At 45.9% G+C, this 15,527-nt stretch overlaps 1 protein-coding gene across 2 annotated transcripts in view; it reads left to right on the top strand.

Annotated features, from left to right (window-relative positions):
- GRIA3 (glutamate ionotropic receptor AMPA type subunit 3) overlaps nucleotides 1-13,185 on the top strand; it is a 140,385-nt gene extending 127,200 nt beyond the window's left edge. The window contains exons 14-16 of one of the 2 annotated variants that reach the window (XM_058814315.1): nucleotides 7,891-8,005; nucleotides 10,120-10,367; nucleotides 10,953-13,185. In XM_058814315.1, coding sequence (XP_058670298.1) covers nucleotides 7,891-8,005; nucleotides 10,120-10,365 — 361 coding nt within the window. In that variant the 3' untranslated portion in view covers nucleotides 10,366-10,367; nucleotides 10,953-13,185. The remainder of the gene's footprint in view (nucleotides 1-7,890; nucleotides 8,006-10,119; nucleotides 10,368-10,952) is intronic. The other variant, XM_058814314.1, reaches the window with a different exon arrangement.
- Nucleotides 13,186-15,527: the final 2,342 nt, after the last annotated feature.

Here is a 15,527-nt window from a genome sequence, read left to right as displayed (position 1 = left end):
ATTTAAAATGTATACCTGGTGACCAAAGGAAAAACGCTTCACGTTCCACAAGGATAAACTGGATGCTCCAACCTGTAATGGCAGGTTACTCCTGCCCAATAATGGAGACTATAACAAAGTTCTGTTATGGACAACTATTGCAGCTACTGAGTGCTCAGCAGGAGCTAAATCCATCCCCTGGCAGCCAGGGAGCTGCAGCCCCAGGATACTCCTCACCATCACTCAGGGCCACAGGGTCTTGAGCAAAGGGAACTGCTGCTGGCTCTGCTGTTGAGGAAAAACATCCACTGCCAGGGGATTTATTGCTCTGCCTCCAAGCACTACCCCAGCCATCAACATACAGCATATTTCTTTTAGGTGGCTGGGGGATATATAGGGCTTGAGGTGCTGAGTTTTAAATTTTCTAATTGTGCAAGCTCTTTGTCTTTCCCAGCTAGATGGCTTTCCCTCTTATCCCTTCCTCTGCCCACCCATAAAGCATTTCAATCCCTCAAATGTTGACTCTTGGAAATGTGCAACTGCTGGTAATACAAGGCAGGGAAAAAGTGGTGTGGGTCTGAAATGGTAGCAAAGAGCAACCAAGGGGGCTCGTTATTTAAAAAAAGAAATGCCCAGTGCTTTTTGCATTTTTTCATTGAATAGTGAATACCAAAAATCACTTTTTGATACAGAAGGTAGGAAGTAGTGATTGACAAGAAGGAGCAGGGATTGACCATGTGGGTTTTTGATGTATTTTCAGGGCTCTTTCACTCCTCCTTGAGGTACCAGGCAACTGTAGTCTTTAAACAAATGTAGTGGGTTTGGATAAGGAGCCCATTTCCAAGCAAAGTCTTCCCCATCCCTCAGTGTGGGTGTGTCACAAAACATGAAGCCATGGCACAGAGACATTGCTAAATTGGTAAATTGCAACAGGCAGCTGGATGATCTGATCTGAGCAAGGGCAGAGCCTTTGGACGATGCACTCACCCGCAGGTTTTGTATCTATTCAGAAGTTATTTCAGTAACAAGATCTGACAAAAAGTCCATTCAATAGTTACAGATCAGGCTGGGATTTATACAGCTTGGGGGAATAAAGTGCCTTATTTGATTTAGATGGGTCTTTAACCTCGGGCGATGCCCTCTAGAGAGTAGTGCTGGACTTGCTGTATCTTCCTAGATTGTTTCTATCTTTATATTTTAATGATACCAAGATGGTTGTTAGTGATATTTTTTATGGTATCCTGTCAAATTAAGCAGAGAGCCTGGACTTGATTTCTGCCTTTGTCAGTCCCTGCACAGCCCTGTGCCCGTGCAGGCTGGCTCAGGGATGCAGCAGTGGCCACTTGCCTTCTGGCCCACTCAGCTCCAGTCAATAGCACTGGAGGCTGCATTCAGCATCACCTCCTCTCCTCCTGCAGCAGGGCAGGGAAGGCTGGTGGTTCTGTGTGATGTGTGTGAGTGAGGGATTTCTCTGCTTGGCTGGAAGCACTGCCAGGCAGTGGTGCCATTGTTCAGGGTCACACTGAGGGTAGCTCAGTTGGTCAGAGCAGGGTGCTGATAAGACCAAGATTGTGGGTTCAGTCCCTGTATGGACCTTTCATTTAAGAGCTGGACTCACTGGTCCTTATGGGTCCCTTCCAGCTCAGTTCTATGCCACACTGTGCTCCTGATACTCTACAGAAAATGAGGAACCAGCTGATGGTGAGTGAAGGAACACTTGCGGCTGTAAAACCCAGGTAGTGAGAGGCAGCCCATGCACTGCCCTCCCCATCCTGTGCCACCCCGAGGAAGCCCTTTAATTGGTGCTTTGAAGAGCCTTGCTTGTTGCACCTTTACTTTGCAGCTTGCTTTTCTGAAAGATTGCATCTAAAAATTGTAAATGAATTCTGAGCAATGGTTTGTCTGGTTTGAAAGGAGCAGTGTGCTGTCTGCCGAGTTCATTCATTCTCCTTGGCAGTGATTTGGTTTGGGTATAACATTTATATTACATCCATTAGAGCATGGAATGGGATGTGAATTATCCAAAGCTGTTCCAATCATCACTTAAATCTTTTCTAGATTGCAAGTAATAAACATAACTACAGTGTTGCTGAGACTTCATGCCACTCAAACACCAGTTAGACAGAGCTTAAAAATTCTGCAGATTATTGGGTGAGTTGTTCAAGTCCTAAAGTGACTTCTGTTCCCAGTTCTCACCTCTAGTGGTCATTGACTCCTTGTATCACCTGCTGCAACTTTGAGGACCAACCCAAACACTGGCAGCAAAGGCACTGGCATCTTTCCTGGAAAATCGCCCTTTCCTGGCAGGATCGCAATGTTCTTTTCATAAATTAGCAGTGCTTTTCCAAGAAACTGCTCAGATTCTTCACTACAGTCCAAGTTCCTTCAGGAAGGGGTCCTGTTTACAGCACTAGCACACAAACATGATGGCCAGTAACTGGAACCCACCTGCCAAAAGGAGCAGCCTGGCCAGCCTTTGCAGTCATCTGTGGGACTGCAGCCTGCTGGCCATGTGTCTTAAGCTGGTAGAGGTTAGTGATGGCAGTAGGTGGAACATCTGGTTTAGGGTTGTCTTCTTTAAATAGGTGCAGGTGAAATCATGACAATTAACCTGAAAAGCCAATAATCACACCACTAAAAACCTATAATTTATAATTTTAGAGGGTCAGAAGTTCTACCTTCCCACTTTCTGGACTAATAAAGATCTGCCTCTTCAACAATTAATTTACTTGTCTTCTACTTCAAGCTTGTTCTGGCCAGAAAGAATGGAAAGAAATAACACCACCAGTTTTCTCAGTGAAGATAACATTTACTGCAACTAATCTGAAACTGGGGCTTTGGTAAGAGGAGGCAAGGCAAGAAATCTCTCGGATAGGTAAGGCTGTCTCAAAGAGAAGAGGAGAGAGCAGATGGCCTCTGAGTCATTGTGTTCCCTCTTTTTTATATTAATTGCATGAATAGAAGATGGGGAATAATGAAGTATAAAAGTAATAAATGCTTTGCAAAGAGCACATAGCAGCTCCTTCTTCTGAGAAGGAGCATCTGCATGGTGAACCTACTCAGTCTGGGAACAATGCCATGTTTTGTACAGGATCAACCTGCATGACCAAGTGCTGAAGCACCTCCTGAATTTGAGGGAGAGGTGGTCCAAGTTTTTAAATTTAACCTGAAGCTTTGGGGATGCAGCTCAGGGATGAGATTTTAATGAGTTTGTTTTTCAAAACTCAGTTCATTCCATCAGTATCACCCTGTCCTCTGGGACCACCAGCAGCAAAGGGTGCAAAGGGCGTCTGGGTCTGGTGTCCTGCACCCAGACAGGCTGAAGTGCAGCAGGGAGGAGGCCCCAGGGCCACACAGCAAAAGGAAAAGGAGGTTCCCTTTGGGATGGTGTCATATTAAATCTGGAAGAAGACTGGCACAGCTTGTTTTCTAGCAGTAGCTGATGGCTGAAGAGGGGAAGGTTATGCTGCCAGCACCTGAATGGAGTCTCCTAACAGGGTGGCAGAGAAACAAAACAGCTGAAACGCCAATAAACCCCACTTCTGTCAAGGTATAAAATCGTGTTTGTGGCAGTCTCTGTAAAGCCTATAAAACAGGTGGGCACTGATCTTACAGTCATGCTGCTCTTAAAAGAAACAATCATTGCAGATGGCTTAATTCCCCTCTAAGGGCAGTACTATCCCTTATGAGGCTCCTGGTATTGTTTCTCTAAAGTGAAGTCTGACAATCATTTGTAGAAAAAAAATCTTAGCAGGGTTTGGTAAAGCTGCCCAAGAGAACCAGACTCACAGGTTTAAGCCTCTATGATTCAGATCATACTGGATGAAAAACAAAAGCAAGGAAACAACAAAATCCTTCAGTTGTGGGAAGGAAGAAAAACACTGCCAGTTTCTGGACAAGAATACCATCCTGTGGAATCCACAATGCTGATATTCTGGTCCAAATGGCCTCATCTCATTTTCTGGGCATACAGAGCACAACAAGAGAACACAAGCTCTCAAACCTCTGAACATTTTACTTTTATCAAAGCAACCAAGCTAACAGAGGGAGGTCTGGAAATCACACAGGGGAGATGAAAAAGAATCCCATCATAAATTAAAGCATGGAAAAACAGTGGAAGCCACCTAGGAAAGGGCTGAGGAGTACATAGGATATCCCATACAGCTCAACAACAGAAATATAATTAAAAAAAAAAAAAGCAACTGGAAAGCACAAAAGTATCCCAAGAAAACTACACAGAAATTGAAGTCCTTTGAGACAGAGCCCCAGAAAATGAGGAAATCATCCTCTGAAGTGGGCAGTGAGAGAAGCAGGTGGCTGGTGACACAGCCTTCCCATGGGACCCAGACAAGTCATTTAGTGTCTCCATTCCTCTGCCTCTAAGGCAATTCTAAATATCTCCCCTCAGTCAAGCAGTCCCAGGACAAGCAATGACAAATCCCCTTCCTGGACCCAGCAGCCACCACTCCTGGAAGAACCTTGCAGTTCCCCCTCTAACAGAAGACTTTGCAGCTTGGTGCCTTGGGCTGGCTGGCCCAGGGAGGGGGCTGGCACTGCCCAAGGAGCAGCTCGGTGTGAGCTGAGGGATGACACAGAGGATTTGTGTGCCATGGGCACTGCTGAGCACTCAGTGAAAAATGCCAGGATCCAGACATGGCTCTCTGCACTTCCATCAGAATCTCAGCCAAAGCCATGACTGACTCTGACTGTTAAATTGAACCAGGCTAGACAGCTACTCAGAGATGAGCAATGGGAAAATGCATCAGCAACCAGGCTCACTTTCCAATATTTCTACTTAGCTTGGGAATTTGGGATTTGAGGAGTCCATCCTGCACCTGCTTGTACTGCATTCCTGAAGTGCTGGACCAGGGGTTGCAGAGGCATCATGCCTTCTCCCACTGTAAGGTTTCTCAAATCCTGCTGCAAAAGAAACAGCTCATGCATTAGGAGGTTTTGGGATTTATTTCCTGGAAGCAGGCAAAATTGTTCCTTAGGACTTTGATGAAACCAAATCACCTATCTCCTACCCAGGCTGAGGGAATGTGGTACCTCACCTGGCAAACAGGACTGTGACAAATGATAATGAAAACCCCATTTTAGGCAAATTCCCATCTGTTTAATTAAGATAATTTTAGTTTACTACTTTTTCCTTTTTTTTTTTTTTTTTTTTTTTTTTTTTGGCAGTTATGTGTGCACAATTAGCTGCAATCTTGGCTTTAAAAAAATAAAGCATCCTAATTAGCATATTAAGCCTCCTCATTTCCCAATACTGTATAATGTTGTGAAAGCTAATCTATAATGTATTGGATGTTATGCAAATTCTCAGTACTCCGTATGGGGTTTACAAAGGCATGCAAATTAAAAATAGTGTTTGGAATAGGACTGGGGGGAGGGGGAAATTTGCACAATAAAATATGCAGGTAGGAGGAAAGGTGTTTATAACCTTCTTTCTATTGTTTGTGTATTCTCAGCTGCACAATGCTTTTCAAAGCTGAGAGATGTATTGCATAAAATCTCTCCAAATTGGATAGTTTTTAAATGAAATTTAAAATGAGAGTACTGTTCTCTGAGCAATAATTCACCCTGCTCTCTGCTGGGGCTTGTAAGGGGAAGGTAAAGGCACTGAGCTTTCACTGGCTGGCATTGCAGGCGTGCACAGCTGCTCGTAGTGTGTTCCTGTGGGGGTCACTGGGGGTCTCAGCACAGCCCAGGAGGGTCTGTGGTGGTGGCTTGGCCAGGACCTGTCTGCTGCCCATCAGTGAAACCGAGGGGGCAGGAGTGTTCCCCTGGCTGCTCCCCATCGCTGTAACCGAGGGGGCAGGAGTGTTCCCTGCCCCCCCCGAGGTGTTGGCAGTGTCTGGGGGTGTGCTTTGATCCCGTTCATGTTTCACAGCCTACCTGCAGGAGGGTGCAGGGGGAGCTGCAGCACAGCTGGCTTTTAGGGTGCCGCTGGCTCCTGCTGGAGGAGCTCAGGCTGCTGCCGGTGCCGGGCCAGCAAACACGGTCTGTCTCCTGTGGCTTGTCACTGCCACCCGTTGGCTGTGTCCAGCTGAGTGTGTACAGCCAGCCCTGATTGATACTTAATTAGATTACAGCTGCTGCTTAAAAATAGCCATTTTATAAAAATAAAGTCTTGGCTGGTGTCAAACTGAGCTCTGTGCAGGCCAGGAGAGAGTGGTGCTGCCTCTGCCTGGACAGCCAGGCAGCTCTGCAGGCAGTGATGGCAGTGCTGCCACTGGGACCAGTGCTTGTCCCCACCTTGATGGCTTTCCCCTGCTCTTGCCTCCCTGTTGGCCTGGGTGACACTACACAGGCTATGTTGGAGCAGCCATGGAGCATTCAGGAGCTCTTGAATATGATCATTTTTCTCATGATAGCCCACGAACTTCCTGGGCTTGGCTGCCACCCTCCTGCCTAAGGACACGGAGCATCTCTGAGAGCAGCCCTTCCCAGCATCAGCCACCAGCAGTCTCACAGCCATCCCAAAAGCAGCTTCTTGGCACATGAGGGAACAGGGCTTTTCTTTACCTGCTACTTCTTCCACCATCTTGCCCTGCCCCAGGCATGGCAGGGCTCAGCCATTCTTGTTGCTCAGAGTTGTGAGCCCTCCCAGTCTGGGGATGTTTCCCTAAGTGCCAGTGTGCAATTTAGCTTATATTGAAGGTGTTTTGTATAGGTCTTGCTGCTCTTTCTCCTGAGTCTTTTCTGCTCTGCAGAGAGTCAGACACTTAGGGCAGGGGTGGGAGAAAGGCAGAGAGCAGCAAGAGCCAGACATGAGGCTGGCACTGGGGCAAATGTGGGCATCTCCTGCATCCCCTCTGCTGACAGCAGGCCTGAATGGACCCAAAGCAGGCTGTGCACCTGTCTGCCTGCTGCCATCCTGTGCAAAGTGGTGCAGCATTGCTGGGGATAAGAACCCAGCCCTGTATGGCTGTGGAGCAGGGATCAGAGCTGTTCAAGCAGGAGCAGGAGCTGATGTCCCTTACACAGGGAGCCTGTCTGATGGAAACACGCAAGGAAGAAACCAAGACTTCACACGAGGAGGAAGTGGAAATGACAAAACCTAATTTGAGCTCCTCAGGTGCTGCTTTCCCACATGGAGGGGCCAGATGAGCTCAGCCCCCCTGGGCTGTGGGCTCTTGGCAGCACGAGTCAGCAACTCCATTTATCCTGCCAACATTTCCCACCCTGGGCACTTTCAGCCGGCATTTCCATATTCATCAGTTTGCTTCACAGAGGTCTGCATTTGCTTATTTTCTGCTGCAGTTCCCTGGACTGGGGGAGTTGGAGATGCAGCATTTCAGGGAGTGCAGCTGAGCACGGTGCCGGCAGCGGGAGCTGGAGGAGCCAGCGCGGGGTGAAGGGACTGTGGCAGCCACAGAATCCTGTGATGGCTGCAAAATCCTGTGATGGCCACAAAATCCCCCTGCAGGGATCCAGCCTGGGGGTTTTGGCTTTGCCGATGTGCACAGAGACCCGCCAGGCGCAGGGGCTGCTGAGGATCAGGGGCTACAAGCGTTGTTCCACTGTAGGCAGCCACAGTGGCCGGTGTGGGGGCTTCTGTCTGTCTGTCTGTCAGTGCAATGGGGGGCCCTGCTGGATCAAACCCACCCAGATGTGTAAAGCTACTGCAAGTGCCTGTGGCACACCAAAGTGGGAGATTGGCCTTGCTTTGTTTCTACTGCCTTCATTTAACAGTGAGTGCCGATTACTCAAAGCGATATGGGCAGGACCTGGTAATGTAGAGATGCTCTAGCCTTAACTTAAGGGGATGATCCAGTTGCCTGCAGTGTAAATACTTTGTGGCCAGGAACCCTGCTTTATCGCTTTGTATAGTTTTAAAGTAGTTTAAAGATTGAATAACATAAAATAACATAATATAATGTTATTTATGTTATTTCCCACGTGAAGAACTCCTGTAAACCTTGCAGTATTGAAACTCAGTGAACAAGGCATCTTAGACAAGCTGAAAAACAAATGGTGGTACGATAAGGGTGAATGTGGAGCCAAGGACTCCGGAAGTAAGGTCAGTCGCTGAAGGTCTTTTTGTACTGATTAGCAATCACATTTTGACCCACTGTTTGTTTATACCAAGAATGACTTTCAAAAATTGCTATTTACATTTTGAAGGTTGAAAGAAAAGAATAGAAAAAAATAAGTAACTTTCAGAACATGACAGCATTTTTCTTATGTGCAGTAACAGACTGTAGTTGTAAGTATGTTTCACTGTGTGAGTATTTTGCTAGAAACATGCTAAGAGAAGCCCCCAAAGCCTCCCAAGCTGGTGTCTTCATTTAAATGTGCAAGTTTCAGCACAGTCACTGTCTATTATTCAGGCCAGCACCTTTTCTTATTTTTATTGAAAAAGCCCATTTTTGTTTCAAAATTATTACTTAGGTTCTCTACATGTCAGTTTGGGAAACAGTCAAATGCTTGCTAAGGGCACAAATTTTCAGGACAGACAGCTGATAAGAAAACCCTTTCCTGCCCTATTTGTCAATTCATTTTAAAATTGATTGGATTTTTTTTTTTAATCTAGAAATACTAATGGTGAATCATTACCTAAATATTGTATATTCTTTTTTATACTGCTTTGAACCATTTTGCTGCTGTACTGTCCTGTCATCCACCAGCTGTGCTGTGGGGCTGTCCAGCCTCATGCAGGACCACTGTAGACCCCAGGGCAGGTCCCACCCCTGAGGGGAATTGGCCCAGTAGCTGCACACTTAAATTGTAGGGAATATTTATTTACACCATTCAGTTAAAATTAGGACTTTTTTTTCATGCTTATAGACCCACTGGGGAGAAAAACTCTGTAAAAGTACTGGGCTTGTTGGAGTGAAGGACATTTTCAAAGGCACCAAGAGGAGGAGGAATCCAGCTCCAGCTGAAATCGGTCGCAGTTGAGTGCCTAACTCCCTTGGTGCCTTTGGAAGTGCTCTCTGTAATCATTCAAACAGAAAACTATAATTTCAGAGCACCCTTTCAGTGTCGGAGGACAATTTCAAGTTCCAGCGAAGCCAATAATAAAATTTCATTGATTTCAGTAGGACTGGAAGTTGCTTAGGGCACAGCCCAGTAGTTGTTGTGTCAGATAAATTTGGGATCATGGGATATCTAAATACACAGCAGCTGCCAAAGGGAACTGTGATCAAAAAGAGGTATAAATGATTAAGATCTTTAGTGTAAATGGTAGCTTGTTTGCTACAACCACATGTATCCAAACTGTCTGTGAAACACACAGATACTTACAAGGTAAATCATATTTTACTCTGACGATATGCAAATTTAGCTCTCCCTAGAGAGAACTGTTAACTGAGCTCTGTCAGCAGTGCCTGCTCTAGGTACAGATAAATTTCTTTGGCACCTGCCTGTCCACCTGGGCCAGCGTGGTGTGGCAGCCCAGCCAGCTGTGCCAGCCAGGAGCTGTTCCTGCCCACAGCCACCACCCATGCAGCAGCAGAAGGGTTGCAGATCTATTTAATCCCATTCCATAACCTTGTTTTAAAAAATGCAAGCATCTCCCCTATCTGACATGTATTGAAGGAAGATAAACCCTGACCAATGATTTTTGTGTTACATTGTCTGGTTTCATTCAAAGGTGCTAGTTTAGCTCAGGGCTCTGCTATTTGACCATCTTTCCAGGGTGGTTTTTTTTTTTTTCCTAACTGTTGAAAAAAGGTAGTTAAGTTCAGCAGTATCGCAAGAATTTTACCTACATTGACCAAACCCAAGTGTGTAGTGGTTTGGCTTTTTCTTTTTCTAGTTTTGTCATGGCCTTCTATAAATCCTGCTGTTTTATGCAGCCACCAGCACAACTTTCCCCCAGTGCCTTTGCTACCAGGCCATAGGCAACCTTGCTCTGGGACACCAAAGGCCTGGGGAGTCAGCGGCCAAAAAAGGCTCCTTGCCTTGGAGTGAGCCAGGGTTTCACCCAGCACAGGGTGGAGGGCAGAGCAGGCGCTGCTGTGCAGCCCCGGGCTCGGGGATGGGGGGACAGCCCTGGTCCGAGGGCCAGACACTGAACACCATGAGTGTAGCTATTCCAGCTAGGCCTAATGCAAATAGCCTGTTGTCTGTCTGTCTGTCTGTGTGTCTGCTGCTCTCAGCAGAGCTAACAGCCTGGCTGGTTTCTCTTAGGACAAGACGAGCGCTCTGAGCCTGAGCAATGTTGCGGGCGTGTTCTATATCCTTGTGGGAGGCCTGGGGCTGGCCATGATGGTGGCACTGATCGAGTTCTGCTACAAGTCTCGGGCCGAGTCCAAGAGAATGAAGCTCACCAAGAACACGCAGAACTTCAAACCTGCTCCTGCCACCAACACCCAGAATTATGCTACCTACAGGGAAGGCTACAACGTGTACGGCACAGAAAGTGTGAAAATCTAGGGGTACGGCTGCGGGCCGGGAGCAAACCCTTCTTCTTTCTGCCCTTTGTTCAGCTGTCTGTGCTATTCTGTTGTGTGCACCAGGGCTGCTGCAAGAGGCTTTTGAAACACCATCTTGTGGCAGTTTATAAGTATGAGTCATTTCAATTTCTTCCCTGATCCGAAGTAGGATCAGAAGGGTACAATTCTGTCTTATACACAGAGGAAGCTGGCTTCATGCCAAAGTGAGTAACTCCTCTCTCCAGCATCGAGCTAGTTCAAATGAAAGTATTTTGTTAATTGCTTTAAAAATCACTATAATCAGAATTCTCATCTCTCTTGTCACCAATCTCTTCCTCTTTGTTTTGTAAGCTATAATCAGATCAGGTAAGTGCTTTTAGGAAGTTTCGAAAAAAACTTGCAATACAAAGAAACCTTCTACACTAGAATTCATGATTTCCAAAGCAGAAAAAGTAGAGTTGAATTGCAGACAAATGATTCTGAAGAGGCCTGGTTAGCCCCTTGCCCACAGTCTGTGCCTCTCCATGGGCTGAGCTCCCCTGCCCCTCGCTGCCAGGCAGTGATGAAATCTCTCTGGTTTTATTTTAGATCTTCACCCTGACAGCATGCAAGACAAAAAGCAGCAGAGAATGTGGCTACTTCATGGATTTGGACCATCTGAGCCAGTTGTACTCTCTCCGAGGTGTCAGGCATGACACGCATTGATGATGGTGCAATGTACTTTTAATAGGAAAAACTGGTATTTTTTCCTTCAGTGCCTTATGGAAGACTCTGAGACTCACAACAATGCAAACCATCACTGAAATATTCTTGCTTTGCTTCAAAGAAGTAAAAGAAAACAAAGAGAGGAAAAGAAAAGAAAAATAAAAAAAGAAACAAATGAAAGGGAAAAAGGACTGGTAAAAAGATATTGGTATGTGAAAAAAAAAATTCTTGTAAAAAAAGATCAGTGCAACAAAAGCCATTCTTTGATACCACTGCACAGTAACTGAACTTGTGTCCTGAAAGCAGCTGCAGCTGGTTTCATCAGCCACCCCAATCGTATCAAATTATGAAACTGCTCCTGACACAAAGCCTCAGAAATCTGCTGCGTGCAAGCGCGGACTGGCCTGCCACTGCTTGTATGAGCTGATGTCAAGATGTTTCAGTATTTACTTACAGTGGTGTCATTTTATTTTTTTTTCTGAGCCACTTTGACCTCTCCAGCTAATTTGAGCAATTCTGTATAGCAGCAAAAGGAGGGAAAGAATCCGTGCATTCAAACCAATTAAGGTCAATGACTGTGAATCTGTAAATCCAAAAGAAAGTAATCTGTGGAACTGCATGTCTTGCTTCCAGATCAGTAAATTAATTTCTTGACAAGGTAGCTAAAGTGCGGGAAGAAAATATTGCATTCCTTTTTTTTGTTCTATCATCAGGCATACCTACAGGTGCTTTATTAAAATGACATTGGGTGGCTTTTAAAATTAAAAAAAAAAGGAAAAGCTACTTGCTGTTTAAGTTCAGACCATATATCTCTTTTCTTGCTGTGCATTTGCATTTTAATTCACTGTTTAATATCAAGCAATGAAGCAAGAGAGAGGCAGGTCAGTTTTTCCCAGGCCTGCTTCTGCTTCTCCCCAGTTCTGTCCCACCCAGCACCGTGCTCAGCTAACGCTCCTCAGCACCGGTCCTTGTAAAGCAGAAGCAAGGAAAGAGGACAGTAACTCCAGTTTAGCTGCAGTTCCAGAGTAATAGTAAGCGATCTAACATGACTCCTGCTAGTACTGTTATACTCTATCAGCTCCTGCCAGCTCTTGTTTCATGCCTGGTGAGAGGATGCTCTGTCCCTGCCTCTCTGTGAGGAGGAGCTCACTGTTACTCACATCCAACATCTTAGACAGCAGCATTTCAGCCTTGAACCTCTGCCTGGAAACTACTTAACTTCATCTCTAAAAATAAAAATAAAAATTTAAAAAAAAAAAAAAGGAAAAAGGAAAAAAAAAACCACAAAACTTTAAACATATTGTCAATCACATGGGAAATGTTCAATGGAATATCTGCTTACTAATTACCTCTAATCGACAATATGTATTTTCCGTAGTTTATGATAGAGTTTTATTTCATCAATAACATACAGTGAAAAAGAAACTCATTTAAACCAGTCTGACCCTTAGGCATTTAGTTTGCTGATGATAGATTTGAACTTCTAATAGGATTTAAAAACAAACAAAAAGCAAAAAAAATAATAAAAAGAAAAGTCTTGTTAAAAATATGTATTTCCAACAAAATGTAATATAAAATCATTTTAAAAGCTCATAGGAGAATAATTTATTGTTCAAGTTTTTAACGAGATATTGACAAAAAAATTGTTTTGTTTTCATTTTCTTTTCATGAAACTCTGATTTTTTTTCAACTTCGGAACACGATCACGTCCCTAGCAAGGGTGAGCTAAAGCTGTGCAGTTATGAGTTGTATTTAAAACAAACGTTTTTCTTAAAAGCTGTATAAAATATGTATGTTTATCAGATCAATTTTTAAGAGTGGAGGCTTCACACCAGTGAAGGGAGTTTGGTAAATGGTTCGATATTTTTTAAACTTGCATGTAAATCTAAAATGTGTTGAGTGCTTACCAATTCTGGCTACCAACTTCAAGCTATCAGAAGTTTGGCAGTAGTCTCATGATTATTTGTTTTGGTATATTTTTTTAAATTTGTTTTGCTTCAGGGGCTTAGGGGGTTCTCTCCTTTTTTTTTTTTTTTCTCCTCTTTTTTGTTTTTTTTGTAATTTAAGTTCCTATTTTTGGTTGTTGAAACTGCACTTGAGTGAGCAGAAAAATTGCCAAGCAAACTAATGGCTGTAAAAGCATAAACTGCATGTGTGGACATCAATTACTGAGCCTCATTTTGATGAGGTGTTGTACAAAGGGTTTTAATACATTTTGTAAATAAAACTGTAAAGGAAAAAAAAGAGCTTGCTTCTCTTTTCTTCGGAGGAGAAAGAGTCCCTCCCTCCTGTGCTCCCTTTGGCCAGTCTGGGATCTCCTCAGATGTTACCACAGAACTTTGGAAAGCTTTGGGTTGGAAGGATCACCCAGTCCCAACAGCCCCACCCTGGGCAGGAGCACCTTTCTCTAGACCAGGTTCTCAAAGCCTTTCCAGCCTGGCAGCTTAGGGGCCCCCACACTGAGCTGAGGACACTGCTGGGAAATGGGTATTCCTGGCTTGGTAACCTGCAAACCAACCAATTTTTTATTTTCTTGATGATGGAAACTGGTTGATCCTGCAAGATGCAAGGAGCGCCCTGTGAGGAGCAGGGGAGAAGCCTCGGGGCTGCACCCAGGGTGGGAGATGCTCTGCCCTGCCACTGCAGTGGGCAGCAGTGTGGCTAAATAAATTCCTTAAATATTCACTACACAGATGTACTTTCCTGCAATTCCCAGCTTTTCAGCAATGCTTCTTTAAGGAAAAAAAACCTTTCACCCAGCATTGTAGCTAATCCCAGCTCTAATTTATTGAGTTTACTTCACCCACAGGGTAGTTTTTCCAAGTAACCCCAAACTATGAACTGTGGTAAGTAATGCTGGTATGAACTGGGGTGTACCCAAAGCGCACCCCAGCTCCTCTGTGGGGCTCCCCCTGCCCACAGCACCCTCATGGTCCCCATAGGAGCAGCTCCCTGGGCTCCCTGCAGGGATCAATGGGGGTCACACTGCTGTCAGCACCCAGGGCCACGGGGGCTGGGCTGGAGCAGCACCAGGCTTCTCTTGCATGGCTGGGGATGAAAAGATCAGCCTCTGAAAAATAAAAAACCCCCAGTGAAGGTCTTGGGCAGTAGCACTGCTGCAGAGCAGGTGGGCATGGACCTGGGTGGTTTGGTATCAGTTGGCCAAAACACACCCTGCAAAACAGGAGATGCCTGGAGTGTCCCTGTGGCCCTGCCTCTGGCTGCAGGGGAAACAGGAAAAATGTGCTGGCAGTCACTGGTGCCTTTCCCAGCCCAGCACCTGGGGCCTGGCTGTGGGTCCCAACTGAACCCAATCCCTGTGGAGCTGCCTCTGGAGCCCATTGTTCGTGAGTGCAGGGGGAAACACGCGCTGAGCCCACCCTGGGTCTTCAGCCAAGGCTTCAGCAACTGCAGGTAAGCTCAGGAATAAGCAAGGACTAAGTTTGAGCAATAAATAACAATCATTCAACCCTAAATCACCCTACAAGGATGGAGGTGTCAGGTTGTCCTGGGTGTAAGCAGGATAACAGTGTGCTGTGTTCTGTGCTGAGCACGCTGGGCTCCGCGTGGGACCACACTTCCCACAGGGCACAGGGAGGCCCCTCTGAATGAGCCTATTTATGTGTGAAGTACTCACACAATAAACACAGGGAAGCATTGAAAAAATATTGTTCTGTCCTTCAGCTTTCATTTCATGCTTAACATCCAGACCAACATGGGCAGACTGCATTTTTCTAGAGAGCTGCCTTGACCCTCTCCCTGCTGCCTGACGGGCACACACAGCCCTGCACCAGCCACGGGCTGAGCTGTGCTGCCTCCCCCAGAGCTGCCAAAATGTGTCTGCAAGGAGGGCTCTGTGTGCCCACTGTGCCCAGCCAAAGGCCAGTGCCAGGCTGATGCCAGCCCTGCCCCGAGTGAGCAGCCACTGCCCTGCTGCCCTACCAGGCCCTGCACAGGGGGTGTTAAGTTTTTTTAATAAATGTGCCAGGTGAAGTTAGGGCTGTGCAAGTGGCACAGCTGCACACAGTGAGCTGAGAGAGCCTGGCCAGCTGGGATGGGCTGGGGGATGGCCTCACATGGGTCTGTGGCCGCACAGTGAGAGGCAGGAGATGGTCTAGTCTGGAGCCTCCCTGAGCCACCAGGGCAGTGCCCTTTGGGCCAAAACCTGACTGCTACACAGACTACAGCAGTGGCAGCAGGGCTGCACAGCACCCCTGGAATGCTGGGCTCCAACACACCCCAGCATGACCTTGTTTCTAGACTTCTGCAGCTGGGGAATAATAATACAAGGAAAAATTCAGAGTAATGCTTCAAATTGCAAGACCCATCAGTGGCAGCAAAAGGACCTCAACAGTGCTCAGGTTTGAGCCTAAAAATCCAAACCAACAGCAGCTCTTTCCCATGGCACACCACACCTAACAAAATAAAATAAATACTGTATCATTGTGGCATAGGTTT

Source organism: Ammospiza caudacuta, chromosome 14, assembly GCF_027887145.1.
Source record: "Ammospiza caudacuta isolate bAmmCau1 chromosome 14, bAmmCau1.pri, whole genome shotgun sequence".
Classification (NCBI taxonomy): Eukaryota; Metazoa; Chordata; class Aves; order Passeriformes; family Passerellidae; genus Ammospiza; species Ammospiza caudacuta.
The sequence above is the reverse complement of the archived record's forward strand: the minus strand, read 5'-3'. Positions and strand labels throughout refer to the sequence as shown.